At 38.6% G+C, this 23,082-nt stretch overlaps 1 protein-coding gene across 1 annotated transcript in view; it reads left to right on the plus strand.

The window, feature by feature from the left end:
- LOC131685540 (14-3-3 protein epsilon) overlaps nucleotides 1–23,042 on the plus strand; it is a 95,348-nt gene extending 72,306 nt beyond the window's left edge. The window contains exons 2-5 of the mRNA XM_058969347.1: nucleotides 9,418–9,572; nucleotides 9,647–9,961; nucleotides 10,048–10,228; nucleotides 19,983–23,042. Of these exons, the coding sequence (XP_058825330.1) occupies nucleotides 9,418–9,572; nucleotides 9,647–9,961; nucleotides 10,048–10,228; nucleotides 19,983–20,038 (707 nt within the window). The 3' untranslated portion in view covers nucleotides 20,039–23,042. The remainder of the gene's footprint in view (nucleotides 1–9,417; nucleotides 9,573–9,646; nucleotides 9,962–10,047; nucleotides 10,229–19,982) is intronic.
- Nucleotides 23,043–23,082: the final 40 nt, after the last annotated feature.

Consider the following 23,082-nt stretch of genomic DNA (forward strand, 5'->3'; position numbering starts at 1 on the left):
TTGAATAAAATAAAGAAAATAAATTTAATGAATAAAAAAATAAATAGAATTCAAAGGTTAAAATGAAAAATTTACGATGATTAAAGAGTAATACAATATACGAAGTAAATAAAATTGCGTCAAATTATTATTTAGATGAAATGAATAAATTGAATGCCCGAAAAAAATTAGTCAAATTATTTAAATGAAAAATTTGAATAAAATGTATGAACTAGTTAAAATTAATAACATGAAAAATAAGTTAAATGAATGATATGAATAAAATGCATGAAAGAAACAAAATGACCAGAATGAATCAAAATATTAACACGATTAAAATAGATAAAATCAAATTAATAGAACAGAATTAACAAAAAAGCGGAATGAGATAATCGATTAAAATGAATTAAACATATACAGTAAGGACCTGTTTTTATCAGCCCCTTGATGAATTTTAGGCTGATAAAACCGGGACATTAATACAATCGGGACATATATTTTTTCTTTTTTTTAAGAAACCGAAGTTCTTAAAATATTCTTCTGTAGTCCCTAGATATAGCCTCATAAGCTTTCTTGATTATTTAGCTTAAACTTTCCTTAAGGGGGTCAAAAGCGCAAAATTAAATGGAAATAATTTTTTTTGCGTGTTTCGAATCTTTAAGATAAAAAAATATACTCAAGAAAGGATTTACTCGAATTCAATTTGGTTCATCTGCTAGAGTCCATCAAACTATCAATTTTCATATGAAGCTGATAAAATCGGGTCAAAAAGCTGATAAAATCGAAGTAGATAAAATCGGGGGCTGCTAAAATCGGGTCTTCACTGTATCAGTCACTCTATTAGAATCACGGCCCGCCGCAATTGTAGTAAGTGGTTCTGATGAAGAGCTCTACCGAGAATCAAGCTTTTAGTTCCAGTAGGACAACGATAAAAACAAAAAAAAAAATTTAATTTTGACTTTTTGGGTTAAAAATCTACACTATGCAATGCCATACACTCCCATAGCTTTAGCTTTAACGAGAGACAGAGTCAATAACTCTTATATGAGTAGAATATGTTTATGTTTTTTATGTGTTATTGTGTATTGATTCAAACACGCTTTTTCAGAGCAGTGCCGAACCGTTCGGACGTGTCTTTCTGTTCGTCCGATATTTTCCAAAGTTTCCCTATAGTATATAATATGTTTTATGTATAATCGAAGTCAATCCTTCACATAGTCATTTCTTCTGTACAGTTAAGCACAGAGAACAGACATCCATGATCGAACAAAATTATTTAAAAAACGTGTAAACATTTGAATTAATATACGATAAACACTAGCGCCGCCACACCAGCCTATCCCAACTATCCGTCAAATCCATTCATAAACCGGTTCTAAATCCTGAATGGATTCAGTATGGAATCTTGCTCAAAGAAAACAACCGATTCCGACCCTATCGGTTGATGCATTTGAGCTGGAATTCATGCTGGTAGTCCGAACCGGTTCCGGACTAGTTTGACTGGGTAGAGGAATAACCGCTGTCAATTCTGTCGAACTCAGCCACAAAAAAACATAACGATAGTAGCGTACCTGGTTTGGATATCCCAACTACCTTCGAAACCGTTAGAGATTTTACACAAGTTGAATGCTGAAGATGCACGTCTGTTCTCTGTGAGTTAAGTGTTAATAGATGTGAATATCGAGAGAGTAGATAGATTATACGTAGTGATTTTTTCATCGCCTTCTGATAACTTTGCAAAGCACGCGCTTGAATCTAGCCGCCAAAAATACACCCGCTCATTCCGCGTAGCGATTTTACTGATCGGTTTTTTGCTGCAAAGCTCAATTATCTGCTGCGACATCTACAGATTAATAGCATAAACAAGATATGGTGGATGTTTATGCATTTTTCACATCTACGATAAGTAATTTGATGTAATTTTTTAATGTTTTTTCCGTAAATACGTATCAATTATAGTAAATAATAGTACTCAGAGGGGAAGAAAAACAATTTGAAAGTTAATGATAATAGTTTTTAGTAGATACATTCAAGTTAAACATAAGAAATCTTCGAAAATGTGTATATTGTGCTTCTAGGTTAGGGTTCACAACCGCCCGAGTTAAGAATATTTAAACAACCAATCAAAGCATAACCAGTATAAATTCACTTTTGGCAAGAATTAGCTCTCATTTCGAACATACACAACTTTGTACGAAGTGGTACAGAAAGAAAAATTTTAAAATATGTTATATTATCCCTGTTTTGCATAATAAATCTATTACCATCTTGAAGGAAATTAGTTTTCTTCTACTTTATTTTCATTTTTTTATACAACTAAGGCCAATTTTCTTCCCTCTCGCAGGTTGATGGGATTGACGGTATTGTAAACATCATCAAGCCACAATATATTCAATAGAGTTATCTAAATATAAGGACCTTCGCTCTTTTTAGTTTTTATTTGCACCAAGTTCTACTACTAGAGGTTAATTAGTTCTCATGTTAATATTCCACCAAACATTATGACTACTGAGGATTTGATTTATATAAGAAGCCCGCTTCAAGATGTTGATTACAATACGCCTCGATAGTGGTGTGTCGGGGAGGCCGGGAGGGCTGATATGAGCCTTTTGTCTGTTCTATACCTTTCCTCTATTCACCAGCTCATAACCAACAATCAACCAGTAACAAATAGATAATTGAGAAAGGATGTGCTATGTGTGGTGATTGGCTATTCAAGTATTAGTAGTGTTTGAAGTACTAATGTATGTCTCATGTGATGATCATAACTTCAGCTGTATATTGTACCTATCTAATCTATTACGTCTCTCATATATTGTCTTTTATTTCTTCTTTTCGAGTCCTATACTGCCATTCTACACCCGCCTTCAGCTGGGTCAACAAAGATGGTGATAGTGAACGTCTTAACACTCACACATTCTCAAACGCGGTCTCAGCGGGAACCTACAAAAATGCCATCGTGCACGCGATTACGAATCGGTCATGTCCGAAAGTCTATCCTTGATCCTAGAAGCCTAGGTCCATGCCTTCAGCTGGACTATTTAAGAAAATACGCCCATACCTATTAGACAACACGTCTCATGGCGACATGACCGGGAACCCTATCGATATAAACGATCCCACTCTCTGCCAGAATTCAAACCGCGCACTGAAAATTTAATATCAGACTCACGGTTCGCGCAACCATTCAAGAACACACGTTACAAAATCACGTCAGCGCACAAACGTTAGAGCCCCTCGCGATTTTCCAAGCAACATACGAACTCGCAAACATGATTACACCCCGGTGATAAGGTGAAAATCTCAGCACTCATAAACTTACCAACACGATCTCAAGTGTCAACCTACAAACTCCCGCGCCATCATGAATCGGGATCGTCCGGAAGTATCTATCCTCGGTACAAACAATCTAGGTCCTTGTTAATTATTAAAAAAATAATAAAATTGAAAAATAACTACCATATCCACTAGACAAAACGTTCCATGGCGACATGACCGGAAACTCTAGTGATATGGGGTAACTCTCTCCCTGTCAGAATGTGATCCGTACACCGAAAACTAAAGATCAGAATGACGGTCCGCGAATATATGAATCGCCGCAGGGTTTCAAAATCGAATTTATACATGCGAAGTCACATACACGCGACAAACACGTCAACATACGAACGCTTAAGCCCTTTGCGATCATCTACGCACACCTATGCCCGCGATCGCGTAAACTTGATAACACTGCGGCAATTGTGTGAACGTTTTAGTACTTACGAAGTTACAAACGCGATCTCAAACGCCAACCCGCAAATGCGCGATCATGAATCGGCCACGTCCGGAAATCTTTAACCTTCATTCTAGCAATTTAGGTCTATACATTCAGTTGGACCAATCAAAAAAAAAAAAAAAATAAAGCTCATATCCACTAGACCACGCGTTCTATGACGACATGATTGGGAACTCTAATGATATGGAAGAACCCGCTTCCTTCTGGAATCTGAACCGTACACAAAAAATTAAGTATCAGATTCACGGTCCGCGCGCGATTATTCTAGAACACACGCGAATATGCGAAAGGCACACGGTTATGAAATAGAATTTATGCACGCGAAGTTACACGTTAGAACACGCGACATACAAACGCACACGTGATCGAGCACATTAACGTACAAATGTTCGAGCCCTTCGCGATGATACACGCGATTCCCTACGCCCGCACATGCCTGAACCGTACAATGAATATCACATTCAGAATCACGGCCCGCTACAATTGGCCTATTGCAGTGTTTTATTGGGCGACATTGCCTGTCTCGTCTGCAAATTGTAGTATGTGATTCTGACGGGGAGCCCTTCCGAGAACCTAGCTCTACAGCTCCAGTAGGACAACTCTCGAAAAAAAAAAAAAAACTAAGGCCAATTTTCTTAAAAATGCGAAAAATACGTAAACTTTTAAAGATATGCTACTGATCTGACAGTTTATTCGCAAAACATCCACCCCAAGCATGTAGCGCCCCCTACATATATTTTCTGCGTAAAAATGCCAATTATGTTTGTTTATTGTTTTATATTATTTTTTCAATGTTTATATTTTTTCTCCAAATAATTTTCTTACTGTAAATACGCGACCGTTCTCGAAAGGTTTTTCAATCACCATTACTGCTGACGAACTACATTGCTCACTGGTGTTTCCAGATCCGAACAGTTCCGCGAATTGATCATCCGTCGATAGCCCATCTTTCCCTCCGACAAACGCCAATGACAAAACGTTACCAAGAAAACTCGGGAGTAGTAATTCTCCTAACCCTTGCAATCACACCAAAACTGATAGGCATCCCCATACATTGATGAGCACTGATTCACAAAACACATACGTGGTGCAGCTTCTTCACTTAAAACTCCAGAGAAGGTTCCAAAACCCGTTGACCAACTTTTCAAGCCCTAATTTCACTTTGTTACTTCACTTCACAATTAACACTAGATACACTAGATAACACAGAGTTTAAACACAAGAAAAACATAACTAAATATCTCTTTCCTCTTAGTATACGTGCACTCCGAGACTAACCATCCCACCGCATAAAAATATATTAATTTCATGGTCGCATTGCCTGCTTGTGGCGAATCCTAGACCTATACCTGTCCTTTAATCCAACTCCGTAATACCTATGGAAGCGTCGCTGAGTCGGCGGCCTTCCTTAAGTAGGTTTTACATCAACATTTCCTACCCTATCCTAAGTATCGGTGAAGATGGTCGTGGCCGGCAATAACGATTCTCATGTTATTGGTTTACTTAACTCAAAAGAGATAAAGTTCATTCCCGATCATTTATCTTACAAGCAAGATCAGTTGAACTACCTATAGGCAACATGATAATCGTTAGTATGCAATCTACGAATAGCACCGTGCTTCGCAACGCAACGCAAATAATTTTCTTACTGTAAATACGGGCTAAACAAGATAAGTTACATTCATTTTGCACTGAAATGTTGTTGAATAAACTCCTCATAAATAACCTGTCCTACTAACCCAAATTCCTATTCATGAAACCACTATGAAAGTAGTATCGGTTCCCTGCACTTTCGCAAGTAGATGTTGAACTGACGTTCCTTCACTTCCTCGACGATTGTAAGGACGTGGCCAGGTGTACACTGTGATGCTTTTCCACTATGATGAAAAAGCGTTAATCCCAAATGTGCAATCGCATACGCTATGCTATGCTATTGTGTATTGATTCAAACATATCTCAAGAGATGTAACCAAGCATTAAGTTTTGGAAACTTTAAACACTTGCAATCTTTTGGGCAGGCTAACTATTCGGCTACAGATGTTGCTTTCGCGAAAGTACCGTGTGTGTTTGGGAGGAAATTATTGGAGAAGCAGAATTATTTGTATATTCATTGAATGAAAAATAACTTAAAAATCATTATTTGCTTCATGAGTTGTTCTTCAATGCAAATATTTTCTTCCCAAGCATTTGTAAAATGCATATACACAAGAAAAAATTACAACATTATTCTGCATAGCTAAATGCAATCGATATGGATTTGATATAATCGCCATATTTCTTTTGTTCTTCTTCTCGTTTATATCTGTTGCTTTGGCTTAAATGATAGGGCAAAAGAGGGGACACTCGATTCGATATTTCGCTTCACTGTTACACGTGACTTCTCATTTTCACCGCAGTTCTGTTATTGTGCCATTTCTTGGAGTCTAAAGAAATATATTAATATCAATATATCGTCGCTGTTGTGCTATCTTATGACAAGCGCCATTTAGCACTTTTCGAGAATAACGATTTTAAAGGTTGAGATTGAATATCTTGAAAATTATAAATGGTATAAGCAATTCAAAAAAGACAATTGATGCTTCTATCTATTCTGTATTAATCTCTCAAATATTGGGAAGATCGGTTGACTATGTTGCGAGCTTTTACTATAAATGTAAACAAAAGTCGCGCTCACACGTGTCATAGGCGTGTATTGATGACAAAATTTAATCATCATCATAATCGTGCATGGAAAATTTTCCATGCAAAAAAAGCATCATTTACAAACTTTTATTCATATCTTTGGCTTCATTTGGTCGAAACAATCTGTGAGATGAAGGAAACGAGTCAGGGAATCTAGAAAAAATAGTTATTTTTGGAAACAGTGTTGCCAAATATACTGTATTTCCAGTTTAAAACTTAAACTGCATTTTTCTCACAATTCGTGAATTTTTGTTTTGAAAAAGATTATGCCAGTGTGTTTCCCATATAGTTTGACACATAAAAACTTGTTATACATCAAGATAACTTGAGCCAATCCCCAGACACAGTCGTTTGAAGCAAAATATTTAAATTTTCTCAGCCTGTTTCTCGCTATATTTCAATAACCAAGCAGAATGTCAAAATTCAGAAAACGCCATTTTGTAGAGATTTCTTAGTTTAGTAATGTGGCATATCTAACTCATTTTACCCCAAAATGGCGTTTGTCATAAGATAGCACAACAGCGACGATATGCGCAGTCCGGTGGCTGTGTATGGAATAGTTGTCGCTAACTGCTCCATGCCAAGCGTTCGGTCTGCTTCTTTTCTTTGAGCCAGGATCTCTAAGTTTATACAGCGACATACAATGTTGATGGAGTTTGTAAAGTTTGCAGAGTAATTCAACAAAAAAACAAGCTTTCGTCACTCTTTGCTCTTACCACAAAAATTCAAGCTCTTCTTTACCATCACCGCCGAAAAATGAGTTTCTTTAAGTGATACAACAGCAACATAATGATTTATACCTAATGTATGTTATGGCTAATATTTTTATACCAAACGTCTATTATTCCTAATTATATCACACCAAGTTTTAGTTATTTTTTAGTGTCAAAATTTTTGACTGACCTAAAAGAAGTTAATGTCGAGATTCAACAATGTTTGTCAGTTTAGTTCTCATTCCGTCCTAAATTGATTGATGATATTGGTTCATAGAGATCTAGAATCATGCATCAACGCATGAGAACCATGCATGTCAAGGTGGGTTTGCAAACACAATATATTGAAACGCATTCCACAACATAGCTATCGAACTAGCTTTTCTCAATGCGTGGTCGCAAAGTGTCACTGCAGCGGCACACCGGTCCAAACCCCTACTGCGTAATAATCCCCAACATAGCTGCCCGCCTCTCCGGTGATTTGGCATCGATTGCTAGTGTAGGTGGGCGTGTGATATGCAATGAGTAGATATTTTTTGTTGCGTGAAAGACAGCAGCAGTTCGTTGTACCTTACTAGGGAAACAACAACAAAAAACCTGCCCATTCACGGTGAAAAAGCACGATGATGGTCATCGGTACAGGCAAGGTACATACAGCTATCAACAAGCATTCCGATCGTCGTGCCGCACCACGGCGCGGCGAGCCCCCGTTACCTACCCGTGATCTACGGTGTTAGTATCAGTCAGGGAGAACCAAGGCGAATGACACGGTTCATTACATCATCGCTGGCCGCGTGAACCATGTGATGTGAGAACAACGATGACTCATGTCGTAGGAGAGGCAGGTTTCCGGTTGAGCTAACCTAGATCTGTGGACATTTGGCATTTGGTAGCTTTAACAGTATCGATGATTTATGTTACTACATTGCATTGGACGTAATTTGTTGAATTCCTAATTTATATTAGAATACTTAAATTATTTTGTGAAATACCGGTTAAGAGTACGTTTCAAATTCTAAACAGTATATCCACTTGAAGCTAGATTGTTGACCCGAGCTGTTGTGACAAAACAATTGAAGGGATATAATTAGGACTAGAAATGCTGATTCATCTTTTATTTCGAAGGGTCAAAGATCTTCGTGAACCGAGTCGAGCTGGAACTATTGTATCCAAATAAAAGAACCTTGTGTAGGTTGGTCCTAAACTTAAATGTGCTATACAGGATATAACTTTCACGCAACTATGTAATGACAACCAAAAATAATTTATGTCATATGACTAAACACTAAAGTGTATGAGTGCTCTAGGCGTAGTCAACGTAACTGTTAATTTTCCCTTTACCAGGTATGACAAAAATACGAATGACAACAGCTTTTCATTTGTTTTATTTTTAATGCAACAGAATTTGTAAAAAAAATCAAGCAACTTGTATCTGGCCGGATAACATTAAAACTACGAACTGAACAACTAGAATGACTAACCAGTCCACTCTTAACCCTTCTAAGGTTCATATTAAGAGATTTCATAAAAAAATCCACTTTGGAAGAAAATTATCACACACTTCTTACGAATATAGAAAAGCTCGAAAACTTATTCAACATCCAAACGTGGTAATTCCAATCCAAAATAAAGTCCCACAAAAATTTTAGCGTTTTGAATTTGGGATTTTCATAAAGAGAAAGTAGAATATTTTTCGTGGCGTGTGTCTTGTTGCCTCGTCTGCGGACAGCTTAAGAGTAGAAATCTTTGTGCCAATGTAACAATGTTTGAAGTTTTTTGATTTACTGGAAAAATGGATAATAAGGCAAAAACACAATTTTAGATTACCAATGCTCTATGCAGTGCTTATCTGATCAAGTTGTTATCCGTTTCAAAAGATTGAAAACCAAATACTGAACATGATTTTGCAGCGTGTTTTTGTGGTGTAGGTTGGCGAAAATAGATTAGAAATTATGACGAATATTATAAACGATTTCTAAAAAAAATCGATTGCAACGATTAGCCCTGTATATAGTTTTTGTGGTCCTTGTTGCTTTTTGCGCTCCAGTTGACTTGTAAGTTTAAATTTCCTTTTAAAAAAATTACATGACTGCGGTTCAAACATATTAAGAGTTAATAAACAAATCATGTTAATAATAGGGATGAAATGTCATCAATTGTGTTCAGCCACAATATATTAAACTAAATTCTAAAGAAAAACTAATAAAAATGTCATTCTAAGTAATCAACCCTTTCTAATTTCGATTTCCTTATCTCCCACATTCACAGAAATGGTCGAGGCAATGAAGAAAGTCGCCTCCCTGGACGTTGAACTCACAGTCGAGGAGCGAAATCTTCTGTCGGTTGCCTACAAGAATGTCATCGGTGCACGACGTGCCTCGTGGCGGATAATTTCCTCGATCGAGCAGAAGGAAGAAAACAAGGTCTGTTGCAATTGTTTACCTTCAATTATTCCCCAGTGCAAAATTATCTAACATTATTTTTTTTCATCGCACAGGGTGTCGAGGAGAAGCTTGAAATGATCAAAAACTACCGCTCGCAGGTAGAGAAAGAACTCCGCGATATCTGCTCCGACATCCTGGAAGTGCTCGACAAGCATCTGATCCCGTGCGCGACGACCGGCGAGAGCAAAGTGTTCTACTACAAAATGAAGGGAGACTACCACCGCTATCTGGCCGAATTCGCCACGGGTGGTGACCGCAAAGATGCTGCCGAAAACTCACTGGTTGCGTACAAGGCTGCCAGTGATATCGCTATGACTGACCTTCCACCGACGCACCCGATCCGGTTGGGACTGGCACTCAACTTTTCAGTGAGTGTCCTGCGAGACCAGCCTAACACTGCGTTTTAATCTTTTATTTAACCAACTTTTTTTCGACTTGATCCTTTCCCCCACAGGTATTCTACTATGAAATCCTGAACTCGCCGGATCGTGCCTGCCGCCTAGCGAAAGCAGCATTCGACGATGCCATCGCCGAGCTCGACACCCTCAGCGAGGAAAGCTACAAAGATTCTACGTTAATCATGCAGCTGCTGCGGGACAACCTTACATTATGGACATCCGATATGCAGGGTGACGGTACGTGTCCCTTTCACTTTGTTAAGATCTCATCTTTCATCGTTTCGTTTCTCTCCTGTCATTAACTGATCCAACGCGTCAAATTAGTCCGGTGGTTTCATGCGTTCAAGGTTACAATATATGTACATTTTGTCTTTATTTGCAAATTCTCCTCCATCATTAAAGTAGAACACATATGCCTGTGGTTTGCCAAATCGGATAGAAGTGCGGTTTGACGTCAGATAGTGCCCCAACCGTCGCTTACGTAAACGACACGAACACGGCACTGTATGCCCCTTGTAACAAGAAAACAAACACATGCAGAGGCTGATAACAGCATGTTTTAAGGTGAAGCGATTACTCACCTGTGCGCGCTGCGGTGGGACGGAAAGGGAAGCAAAACTTTCAACTTGTGCATTTACATAACAATTTATTTTGAAGACAAATATCGATCTGATGCGGCTTTTTACATGCAGCGTGAAAATATGGGGCATTTGAAACGATCATGCGGGCATGCTCCGAGGTGTGAGTAACTAGTCTCAAGTACACCACATCCGTTGAGTCATGAAATAAGCTATTAAGCGTTCGATGAGAAATGTTCAAATCCAAGGGTCAGTTTCGGATCTGTATGTGAGTCCGCACAGCTGAATGTGGATACAGATAATGTAGAAACACACGGAGCACTCAATTGACGTCAAGTTATGTATATGTACAGATTTTTTACAACCGCAATCAGTTTGTTGGTTTACGAGTAATTGGATGGAGTGCGCGAGAACTAGCTTTGATAGTGGCAACACTTTATAATTAGTAGAATCGATAAGATTAATCAATGTTAGTTTACTGGTTGTTTGCTTACTATAAACACAGTTTTCCTATAATTACAATCCCGTCAAGCGAGAGGTAGTTCCCGCATTGTATCATTGCACTGTAGACTGCCCTCAGGCAGCGAATTCTATACATGATTTTACTAGCCGAAACTAGATATTTTCAGACTTGACAAATCACACGCGTTAGTTGGATATCGTGGATAATCAAGAATTACTTTGGGGTCTCACGGGAATCATGGTGCATTTTATCCAATTGTGGCAGAAAAAGAACGGCAGCGTAAGAACGTATTTCGAAACAAAGCATGAAGTCGGCCGCAAAACTTCATTAAAGTGCAGAAGGAATATGTGGTGGAAGATGGCTTCTTTGCGGAATTTTCGCTGCTATTACAAGCGTCCAAGACCTGGACATGATTTTTTTAATTCAATTCTTTTATTTGATAAGGCATAATTGCGTTAACTTAAAGGTGCTATTTTTTGCTTTGCATTTTGAATTTCTTATGAGTAAGGGATTACACATTTGATTATTATTAAATTTTAATGTTTTACAAGATGGGATTCGTAAGATTAGCGTAAGGAGCGTGTATATAGCAATGCACTTTAGGATTTTTAGCAGGGAGATTATTGAAGCAATTAAATATTATCCAAGCGGAAAATTTTACACCAATTAAAACTAGGAATAACTAGAGGAAGTGAAACAATTTCATTGAGATTGGGGGGAGGTTAACTAAAGATGTTTTTATCAGTAGTAGGACTATTGAGGATTTCTTAACGAGATTATATATTGAACAACTAAAACTAGAAAAGACAAGGGGCAAATAAGTTCTAGGAAGTTATTCAGGGGGAGGAGTCTAATTCCTACATCTGGGTATCACAGACAGAGGAGAGAGGGAGGACAAAGCTGACAGGGAGAGAAAGTTTCCGCCATCGGGAAATCAACAGTAAGCGATGCAAATTAGGACGGTCTTCATCAGGAAGCATCATGTATTAAGACGTCGGGTTCCTCCAGAGAATTTTGTAGTACGGCTCAAATGCCAATCGGCAACACACCGCTTTGCGCGTGCGATGTGTGTGCTGTAGGTCCCGTGTTTATTGGCTCAGTTGACAGTTGACGTTTCGTGTCTGCTTAAAGTTGCTTCAGACCATCGTTGATGTACGGTACAGGCGGAAGAGGGCACTTCTGAGAACGATAGAAAAAATAATAGGGGCGTATCTGTATATTGACGGTTTTGGGGAAGCTGTATACGAGGGACATATAGAGGAGATCGCGGCTTGCCAGTACATCTCAAACCGGGACATTGGATGATCTTCCTCGGGCCCAAAGGGAGTCCACTAGTTGAGCTCTGACTTCGGCGCATGCCCAGACAATATGTTCGATATCGTGGTAACCGTAACACAAGCGCAGGTACCGCTATTCGCGAATGTGTAGTGATTGGACATGAGCCGAGACATCACACGAATAAAGTACCAACCCACATCCATTCCTCTGATCAAGGTTTCGTTGATATCTTCGGTATGATAGAATGTAGCACCCGTCCCAACTCTCCATTACACCACGATGCCTGTCAACTTTCTAGCGCCTTCTGACGCAAGTTATTGACAAATTCATTGAACCAGATTGGTCTTTCGTAAATATAACCTAGAGCGCCCGCCTTGCCTGGAATGGAGCAATGCAAGGAAATTCAAACTAAGGTAATCTTGTACGATCTTACAACGCCCGCACTACCGTTATAAGCTTAATTGTCCCATGTTCTATGGGATTCCCTATATACATGGAACATACATACATACATGCATAGAACGGCAGCGCAGGAGTTCCCATATTTTCCCACGAAAATATGAAATGTGATTTCTAGGTTTCATCGAACCTAGAACCGAGAGCTTCTATTGAGCTCAGGTTGTCCGAAACAATAAGGTAATGATCGATGGGCAGAGTATCAATAATCCCAAGGGTATACTGAATAGCAGCGAGTTCTGCAACGTTAACTGAAGCAGGATCATTGAGTTTGAAGGAGGTGGTGAGATTTTGATTGAATATATCGAAGCCAGTGGAACCGTTAAGACTTGACAGGTCGGTGTAAAACATCTTGTTGTAGTCGAATTTGCTATGAAAGATGTTTTGGATCACTGTATGTGATACGGGATTTCACGAATCTCATCTTTCATGGATGTGTCGAAGAATACAGTTGAATCAGAAGCATGAGCTCGGCAAGCCTCTCGAAATTTGCAATTACTAACGGGTTCAATAAATAGCATTGGATAGGCGATCGATTGGAGAGGTCCCAAAATCAATTTTTCAGTAGAAGAATGCCCTTCAGCACTTACACTGCCGTGATACGCATAACAGTCCCACCTGCATAGGAAACGCATAGCAAATGGGACTGTTATGCGGATCACAGCAATATAGACTCGTATAAAGCAAGTGCATGCTACTCGAAGCAATACGCAAACAATAAATTTGAATTCGCTCCAGTTTAATGAAATGTATGTTCGCAGTGGAGCAGAAACAGAAACTCCTGTACTCCATCACCGACAACATCGTTGTTTGGTACAGCCTGATCAGGATTCCTGAGTGGGCACACCACCATGTTCCGGTTATTGTACGGAAAAAGTTGATCCTTTGTTAGCATTTCTACTTTAGATACCTAATGTGACATCCCCAGAACCAGACCCTGGGAAAAGCTAAAACTTGAGCAATAGTTTGACCCATTCATTGCAGCTGTGGTTGCGGTGGTTCACACTTCTTTGAACATACGCCTAGCTCAGTTTTCTCCTTGGAGAATTCGATACCCTACTGGAGAGCCCAAACTGACAAATTGTCCAAAATATATTGCAATGGCCCTGGTAAATCGACAACTTTAGGATCTGTAATAGATACCACACCGTGATTTGTAAGCTGTCTTAGCGTGCAGGAATTGACAAGACATTCGTCAATGTCATTTACGTAAAAGTTGTAGAGAAGGGGGATTAGACGTGAGCCCTGGGGAAGGCCAATGTAGCTAATTCGTGATGTCGATAATGCATGAATTTTTCAGACAACTTTAGCAAAAAGTTGTTTAAAATCGGTGAAACACCATACTGGTGCAGCTTCCCAGCAAAAATGATGATAGACACTGAATCAAAAGCCCACTTAATATGCAAGAAAACTGATGCCATCTGCTCTTTGCTAGCATAGGCCATTTGAATTTCTGTTGAGAGCAACGCAAGATAATCGTTCGTCCCTTTGCTTTTGCGAAAGCCAAATTGTGTATCTGATAGTAAACCATTTGCTTCGACCCAATTGTCGAGGCGAAATAAGATAATTTCTTCAGCAACTTCCGGATACAGGGGACAGCATTGCGATCGGTCGATACGAATTGTGGTCGGAGGCTGGTTTTCCTGGGTTTTGGATGGTGATGACCTTCACTTGCCTCCAGTCATGAGGAACAATGTTGCCCTCAAGAAACTTGTTAAATAAATTCAACGAGAGTCTTCTGACAGAGTCTAGCAGATTCTTTAACAAGTTAAATTTGATTCTGCCGGCCCGATTCTATTACATTTGCCCGAAAGATATTCATCCAAATGCCATTTGCCCGATATCCATATACCCGAAAATTATCGAAATGTATATTTAAAAAATTGAATTTATTAAGCTGAAATACAATTTTTATTACATTTATTGCTAAGAAGAAATTATCACTAAAGCTGTACCAGTCAAATAGTTAGTTCAATCGCTTGGTTTGTGTGATTTAACTAGTGTTTCCAGTGTTTTTAGGTTCCGCCGTCCCATTTATAGTGCCAGCGGAGGTACTAGGAATCTTTTTCGACACATTTTTCGAAAATTGACCAACAAAGCGGGGGGAAAGAGTGGTCCTCGAGAGTTTTTTTGGTTAGCTACCTTCCTATCAAAAATATAATTTTCACTAGTGTAATTCAAAAAATCGCCGAGTTCCTTTGGGCAACTTTTTCCCAATTCTTCGAGTGCCATAGGAATATCTTGATGAGGCAAAAAGGCCAAGGCAACAACTTGTTTGTAAATAAGTTGTATTCGGTGAGCTTTCGAATATTTTGTATGATGTCCAAGAGGTTTTAGTATTCTGAAAAAACTTTGGTTTAGATGGAAGAAGTATCCGTGAAGGGCAGCACTTGGGAAAACTTCTTGCAACGTTTATCACAGCTGTTTCGAAATACAATATTACGCAGTGGGGGTCGAATTCACAGCGGCATTTACCAGCTATTTCTATTAGCGTGTGTCTATTACTGTGTCGATGTGAAAATTAGAATAACACCATAATCAGAGTCATATTTGACTTCTAAAGAAGGTGCTTCGTTCAATGTTTTACTGTAACGTTCATCGATGTGATTCAAATCGTCACATTCCTGTGGTTCGGGTGGAGCATCGCGATGTCGCCGACGTTGAATAATGCAGCCAATGTTTATTGAGTTGACTGAACCTATGATCAGTTAGGCATATGAAATTATATGTTTGTTGGCCATTTGGAATAAGACTATTGACCTAACTGTATAGTCTATGCTTTGAAATACATTTGGAATAACGGTCTTCTCGAATGAGGGTCAATGGATTCATGGTACAAAAAACGTGTCACAATGTGCATTCATTTCAATTTCAGTACAGACTCGTAGGAATGTTTGAAAGAAATAACCCCCAAGTTAACATGGGCCGGGCAAACGAGTGGTTGCGAGAGCCATATGGTATATAGATTCAAAGAATTACTCTTGTTTGAAAGAAGGAATCAATTCTTATGTTTGAGTAAACCGGACAAACGAGTGGATCACCAGTTTACTTGCAAGGGCTACTTGATATACAGATTCAAAGAACTGCTCATGTTTGAAAGAAGAATCACTCCTTATGTTTGGGTAAACCGGGCAAATGAGTGGATCAACAGTTTCCTTATAAACTGATTTGGCATGCAGATCCAATGAAATGTTCATGTTTGAAAGACGCAAACAACCCTAAATATGAGTAAACCAGGGGAACTAGCGGATCTACAGTTTGCTTGTGAACTTATTTGACTTACAGATTCAAAGAGCTGCTCATGTTTGAAAGAAGGAATCAACCGCTAAGTTTGAATAAACCAGGCAAACATGTGGATCACTTGTTTACTTGCGAGAGCTATTTGATATATAGATTTCAATAATTGGTCTTATTTGAAACAAAAATAATCAACCCTTATTTTTGAGTAAACCGGGTTACCGAATAGATTACCAGTTTGCTTGCGAAAGCTATTAGGTATACAGATTCAAAGAACTGCTCATGTTTGAAAGATTGAATCAGCACCTAAGTTTGAGTGGACAAACGACTGGATCACCAGTTTACTTGCGAGGGCTATTTGGTATACAAATTTAAAGAATTGCTCATGTTTGAAAGAAGGAATCAACTCTTACGTGTCTGACAAGCGGCTATCGATGTTAATGTCGCGAACGAATGTTGTCCCAAAAACAACATAGTAGGTGGTGTGGACTTATGCCATCAGTAGACAGCAACCGGGAAATCAGAGCAATTTTAATCAATACCCAGAGTTGGTGACGGGAATGAGGCTGAGTGCATCAATAATTATGACGAAGGTATGCTCAAAACTTTTCTGGGCATCAAACTTCTTTTAAGATTCAGCTGCTGGTGGTTTAAAAGATAGAGATGATGATGATGTCACTAATAGTTTTCTGATCCCTCGTGGTTTCCGAACTCGCAATGGCGGTATTTCGTTCGCGTTATCGTGAGGGGACTCGGCGCGGCAGATCTTCTGTGCCGGGGCGGAATCCGGACAAATCTTCTTGGCGAAATTGAATATCCAACCGTTTGAATATTCCACGCTCTCATTAGTACTGTTTCGGTTTCGCAAGCCGTGCCCCAATAAGTGTTCATCGATATTTATCTCGTTAGTCCGTCAACGAATCGGCGCCAGTAGCTACGTTTCAGTTTTTCATCAAAACTTCATTTGCGTGTCTAACGTTGCGTACTGTCTGAGTACTACTACTGAGTACTAACTGAGCTGCCTATAATCGCAAGTCAGTCCCACGTTCTATGGGATTCCCTATCTACATGGGACTGACTTGCGATTATAGGCAGCTAGGCTCTACGGCGAATGTAGGTGGATTCAATGCAAAGGTCTTTGCCTTTGACAAGTGACAACTTCGATGTCTGGTGTCGAGGGGAGGTTGATTCGATTGAAAGAATAGCCCTTTTTGATGCCCAAAGGTGCTCCTCCGTAAGAGTCATCTCGATCCAAGCGAATAATATTGAAATCGTGAAAGATGAGATCAATTCCTGAAGCAAGCCATTTTTTTCATAATGCAAATCCATCGCATTTCAAAACAATCGATTTTCGAGATAATGCTTCTGCAACTCTACGGTAGAACAGTGATAAAGTCCATGCCCTTCTTCGATTAATTAGCCATCGAAGGATACAATCGCAGAAAGAAAAGGCCATTTTGCAGTCAACCGCATCAAGAAGATTTTTACTGAGGGGAGAAAGCTTATCAGTATGCTTTTAAGAGTGTCGGAAATATTTAAAGCTGTTAAAATGCGGCCCATAATATCAGAAATTTATGAAGCCATGGTTTCTTTCTCTGGTTGAATATTTAAACACTTGGGGTTTTTGATGTCCCTCCCAGGAAGTGCTAGGAATTCCTTTTCTGAGCTCAGGTTTTGAGACAGAGCATAGATGTTCGTAGGGTCCGGCGAACTATCTTTAGCATTTCTGCAAAAGATCGCTTAGAACGTCCCTGAAGTGAACGTTTAAGTTTCTCCTCGCGCTGTTTCTGCGCAAGACATGTCGGGAGATCATGTGGGTTTTCCCCACAGTAGAGACACTTTGCAACATCCTTTCCACAGGAATCATCCACATGATTCTACTTTTTTCCCACAATGAACCTTATAGCTACAATGGCAGGCTGTGTTTTCCAGTTGTTTGAAATTTGTGCAGTTCATGACCCACGGCACAAAAAGACGAACAGTTAGACGTCAAACCTTATCAAAGAGGAGGTAGTTAGGTAGAGCAGAACCGGCATCACACGACAAGCGTCTGAGTTGACGCATGGCCTCTTCCCGTCAGCCGCGACTGATGCTAAATACAAAGGGTTCACTGGTTGGAGAATAGGGCCTTTAAAACAGCCAACCCCATGTGTCAGCAGATCCACGCAATCTTCGGATCGAAGACTACTCGACCAGAAGAAAATAACTTCAGAATAACAAATTCAGGTATACTGTACCCAATACATGAACACAACAATAAGGTAGTAGGAAGCCTTGCTTAAGAGGTAAAATACCTGAAATAACTGAGACATGTTCTAAGAACAACTCCATAATAAATTTGCAAAAGGGCGAATAAGATTTGTAAGCAAACTTTTATTTTGATGGTTTCTCTTAATTTACTATAATTTCAAAGCAGAAAACAATTGAAATTACTTTTACGAGTGGTAAAAATTTGCATTAACGCATATTCTTCATGAAATTCCACTCAGCAGCAGTCTAATGAGCGAAACAAGTTTGTTTACAAAAAACACTTTCGCCCTTTTGACGAATTAATATTGAACTAGTTGATAACGAAACGTATTATAGTACCTGAATATTAACAAAACCTTTTCAACCTTTCAATAACAGAATTCACTGTATGGAAGTATTCAATAAAGTATTGATTTGGTATTTGTAAAAATCACTGGAATACATAAATAATGCTAAAATAAAGTATAATACCTCATTGAGGTATTAAGCAGGCATTGAAGAATGTTTTTCAATACTTGCTTAATACCTCAATGAGGTATTAATAATCAATGAATACCAGGTTTTGGTATGAAACCAGCAAATAGTATGCTCGGGTTATTAGCCAGTTATTTTCTCCTGGTCGGGTACCCCTGCACATTCAACTCTATTTGATGGCACATATACCCTATACTCGTTCAAAAAAGTCTCGTAGCCAGCAATATCATTTTCCTAGTTCAAGCTATTTATCACCACTCGAAGCTCATTAGGGCGTAGTATCGATATTTCTACAACGGTGGAATACCTTTACGTCAGAACTTTTTGTCTTTGTTCTGGAAGAAGACCACTTAAGGCCCGGTGGCCAAGCATGGACAAACCTTGAGCCGGGAAGCTGATTTTGTTTCGACATCCATCGCCCCTTGAGATGAACCACTGTCAGCGGAGTTCACTTTTGCACGGGCCAATTGTCTAGCGCAAGCTGCTATTATGAACAAGCATGGGAAGTGTAATATTATAGCGATATTTAACTTGTGTATGTAACGGTAGCCACACGACTTACTGAAAAAACACTGCTTCACTACTTACTGCCTGGATAATGGTAAACGCGCAGAAACACAAAAGAAAGGGGAAAACATTAATACCTCGACGAAGCGGAGAATGCACAAGATAACCTTAGCAATGGATTAGCACTATTCTTTCGTTACACTGCACGGACTCGAAAGATAGACCAATCGATCCGAGAGTCACAGAACGAATCCGACTTGTTCGGTCTTGAATATGATGATGATTAAAACAAATAAAACTGAGATAAAATAATCAGTAATCAAAAGGATTGACAATAGGTCGAATGTTATGCTAAAAGCCGGAGTTTATACTGATCCCCGTTCTAAGGCGTAGTCACTGCAAGCACACGGCTAGTACCATACTGATTTTTTCGTACTGCCTACAAGCCTAAAGTTATTTTCCGTCTTTTTGGGCTGTCCATTTAAATTCTATACTACCGTATGAGGAGGGTATCATAATCATTTTTAAATCATTTTCTACCATTTTTGTCAGTTATGTTTAAAATGAAATTCTCGTTGGATCAGCTCAAGCTGTATCTGAACTAATGAATTTGTTCTTGCTTAACTTCATGCCTACCAAAACATCCCTCATTCATCCATCAACCATATTGTTGTTCTCATGCAAATTTTCCATAGCTTCCAAACTGTTCGTATAAAAATATTTTCTCTTTTCGACATTGCTTTTCCAGGCGACGGCGAGCAAAAGGAACAAATTCAGGACGTCGAAGACCAGGACGTGTCGTAATTTGTTACGCGGCTCGTTTTATGTGTGAATTTATTTTATTAATTAAAGAAAATAAGGTTAAGCATTATTAAATAAGCTATACATAAGACAGCAACAAACAACAACAAAGAAAAAAAGAAAAAACTGCATTACACGACAGATAAAACTGAACATTAAGCAGACAACAAACTCACACATACACACATTCATGAACCAAACGCGAAATACAGCAGGTAGTAGGAAGAGTGCGAGAGTGAAACAAAAGCAGATAATCGCGAACCATTTCACGAAAATTGAATTGATGTAACAGGAGAATTAAGAGAACCAAGAGTCGAGCCGAGAATCAGCAAAACGAAAGCACCGTCAACATGAAATAATACGAAATAAAATTGGTCACCATCTGAGTCCTCTTGGTAACATGAACGAATTCAACGCAGTATCAACAAACACAATTAGACGTACACTTACACACATACATAGACAAACATTCACTCATCTTCACACTCGCAGACACGACACGAACACATGAATACTTATTACTATTACATCAAGAAACAGCGTATTAGAGCATATTGATTACTACAACTACTACTAGTAAAAAGCTAATGAAAAAAATCAGCTGAGTGGTGTAAAAAGAGAAAAAAAACCATCATCCATTAAATGTGTATTGTTTTTGTCAATATATATTAATAAAAAATAAAGAAATATTAAAAAGTACGAAAAAACTTAAAATGCAAATTAAAGGCATAAAAAGAGAGCAGCAAAGACCAAGCATCCATCCGCCCGCACAGGCAGACAGGAGGGTGGGAGAGGAAACGCTTGTGATACGCTGGCTCTGGGCCAGCAAGGGAAAGTGGACAGAGAGATAAGCTTGCTGTCAATCTCCTGCGAGTTCAGTTTGTTCCTCCCATCCTCGATTCGATTCAAGCATGTGCTAATATGTCCTGCCTAGTTTGTCGGATGTATCGAACAAAGCGTAAGAGAGAGAACATTCCCAATTTTCAAGCGAAAAAATCGAAATAAGGCAACAAAGGATAAGCTGTATTCTAGAAATACCAGGCGATTGCGGGAGACCTTTTGTAAGAGACTTGTTCGCTATATTTTTGTCAGTATTCCCGTTATATTCCCAGAAGAGTATTCTATGTGTGGAATCAATTCCGCAGGTCTCCCGGTGGGCTACCCGACCGCCATTAGTAACGCGACCCGAACAATTGTTGGCTCTTTTGCTCTTCTCTTTTTCCGGCTGGTTTCGAACGCGAAAATCCTTGAATCACACGCGCTAACAAGTAGAACCCTTCTTTGCTGGACTTGGGCATACACTAGCAAGGTAAACGATTTATGATGAATTAGTAATACTATTACTAGGTGTAAAGAATTCAATTCGAAGTTAATCCAGTATTTGCTGAAACAGAGATACACGAACGCAGCAATTGTGGCAGCGTCTGACGAAGTGACAAGTTTTTCATTAATTATGCCCACCAGAAATCGACGTTTTTATTAGGTCCTCCTTAGGCTCAACAATGTTGAGCTTTATGCCACAACCTTGCTTTTAGTAGGAAATTCTGTTGATCAGCATTATCAGACCCACACTATACAAAATGATTTTTTTTGTCGATGAAAAATAAGAAACAGCAACTATAAAGCAGGGAAATGAGTGTTGAAATTTGGCTATTTGAAGCAGGGACTTTCTGGCGTACAACCGGTCAACATCCAAACGCGGTAAAAAGGAGCACAAACAACAACTTAAAGAAACATGCGAAACTCCCTGCCTTAGCTAGCCATTTTTTCCGAGAGTAATCATAAAACATGAAAAAAGTGCGAACGAATTTTCTACTAATTGAGCAAACCAACAAAAAATAAGATGTTTTTGTTCGAAAACGAGTAAAAGTGAATAGTCTATAATAAATAATGGAAAACAAAATCATTGCATTTATGAACACACATACACACTCTCGTTGACGATTTGAAAAAAATGAAGTAAATCATAAAATACACCAACTGACGACGAAATAAAAGGCAGAGTTAATAGACACACACACATCTAAGAAAAGCTATGTTTTAATCAGCAAAACAAAATCGTGAAATAAACTAATGGAAAGAAATAAAATAAAAAGTTTCTAGTAGTAGCCAATTGAAACAGCTTCTTAATTGCAACTAATCCTGCATTTACTTACGTGTGTTTTTCTCACTCATAGCCTACCTTGATGTCCCCAGAAGCCTTCTGCTACGTTCTACTGTCTTTCCTTTGTTTTATTCCTGAACACTCTTCAAATAATTGATTATTACCAAACAGTGAATATCCGACGCATCAATTTCCGAGTTATATTTAAGGCGGTAAATAAACAGAATAATAATTATTAAAGAAAGCAAGAAAACTATTGATTATTATGAGTAGAAATATAAATTAAAAAGGTAAATTAATTAAATAGAACCATGCAAAACTACTTAAAACACTAATTATCAACGCAAGCAGACGCCCGAACCCAAAATCCACAACACGAACAAAAAATCGCGTACAAAGTAAAACTTCCACAGAAAAAAAGAAATCTCGACATTTTTCTTAATTCTTCTCGTTTATTTTTCATCCTTTCAGACAATTTAGTAAACTAACTCGGTTGGAAGAACTACTTAGCCTTTTCCCCGGGTTTCCCCATTGAACTAGCAAAAGAAATCAACGTGCAACTTTTGTTTCCTCTTCAGCGTTCGATTAACTTACCTTTTGTGCGAATGTCACTGCAGAAAATGCAGCGAGAACAATTGTCTATCAAAAAAAAAGATGCAACCAAGATTTTATTTTGTTTTATAAGTTTTACGACGGCAAACAGCAACCGAAAGGTAATAATTGACCGAAATAAAAATGAAAAGAATTCACACACAAACATGGCAACAAAACAAATGAATGAATAACAAAAAGAACACGAGACGCATGCAACATGAAGAAATAAACAACATTCTCATTCTAATGCATAAGTTAAATAAATGAAACAAAACATAAAAAGCCACACCACACAACAACTATAAACAAGTGACGGAAAATATGCAAAACAATAGTGAATAATATTAAC

Source organism: Topomyia yanbarensis, chromosome 2 (genome assembly GCF_030247195.1).
Source record: "Topomyia yanbarensis strain Yona2022 chromosome 2, ASM3024719v1, whole genome shotgun sequence".
Classification (NCBI taxonomy): Eukaryota; Metazoa; Arthropoda; class Insecta; order Diptera; family Culicidae; genus Topomyia; species Topomyia yanbarensis.